Consider the following 995-nt stretch of genomic DNA (forward strand, 5'->3'; position numbering starts at 1 on the left):
GTAGGAAAAAAAATCATTTAAAACCTTTCTGGTAAAGTAAATACATGTATGAGGGTAACACACATGTTTCTTAAGTTTTTTAACGACATTGCTGAAATACACCATGAATATGAGTAATTTTCAGGCTGTAAAACACGGCTGAAGCCAACCTGTGAACAATCCATCTTCCTTTCCTAAAACAGAATTAACCTGACAAAATAAATGGTCTCAAATACTGTACAGGTGGATGCTAAATACAAGCAGAGGCTATAAAACAGTAAAGGCTTTACTATTAAAGATTTTCCATTTAGTCATCTTAACAATGCTGCAGAAACTTGTTACACTTAAGTTATTATCTTTTATTTACATTACAACTTATTATCTTTTATTTACATTAAAGATCTCCTCTAATAAATCCACAGTTAAGTAAAATTTAAGAGGAAAAGCTTTAATTAATGAATTTGGAGAGAAGAAGATTTTCATGGTGCCAGATCTAGCATACAACAAGCTCTGCTTCACACTCTGGGAGACGTGCAGCATGGCACCAGTGAAACATCATGCCTGCTTACTAAAAATATGAAATGCAGATTACCACAGTACCTCTTTGTAGTGATTTTTCTGCCATTAACTATTTTAGTTGAAGTTGATATCGATTTGAAGTTGCCCATGCCGCCACCACCACCAAATGACGTGGAAGAGAATGAAGTGAGGCCCCCATGACCTAGTGACCCAAATGAAGTAAATCCTACAGGAAAACAGAAAAGAAAAATGCTTAGAGAACTATGTCAACTACTAATGCAAAGACAAGAGTTTGAAAATTCAGTAGCAGACTGTTTAATGTTAAGACGTAGAACCGATGAGTAATAAACCATGCAACTAGCAAGGCCTCAGCCGGAGTGCTGGGGTGCCCAGGGGAAAAGACTCTCTCTCAAATCCCTCAATGGGGACTCTAGGGGAACAAAGACCCAGTTTACCAGCTTTACTTTTCTTTTTTTTTTTTTTTTTTTTTTTTTTTT

At 36.0% G+C, this 995-nt stretch overlaps 1 protein-coding gene across 3 annotated transcripts in view; it reads right to left on the reverse strand.

Moving 5' to 3' along the window:
- The window catches only part of DNAJB6 (DnaJ heat shock protein family (Hsp40) member B6), an 84353-nt gene that overhangs the window by 34146 nt on the left and 49212 nt on the right, over window positions 1-995 (reverse strand). For all 3 annotated transcript variants that reach the window (XM_017860561.1, XM_017860560.1, XM_017860559.1), the window contains exon 7: window positions 580-724. In XM_017860561.1, the coding sequence (XP_017716050.1) occupies window positions 580-724 (145 nt within the window). The remainder of the gene's footprint in view (window positions 1-579; window positions 725-995) is intronic.

This window comes from Rhinopithecus bieti, unplaced genomic scaffold (assembly GCF_001698545.2).
Source record: "Rhinopithecus bieti isolate Rb0 unplaced genomic scaffold, ASM169854v2 scaffold_50877, whole genome shotgun sequence".
In the NCBI taxonomy this organism is placed as follows: domain Eukaryota; kingdom Metazoa; phylum Chordata; class Mammalia; order Primates; family Cercopithecidae; genus Rhinopithecus; species Rhinopithecus bieti.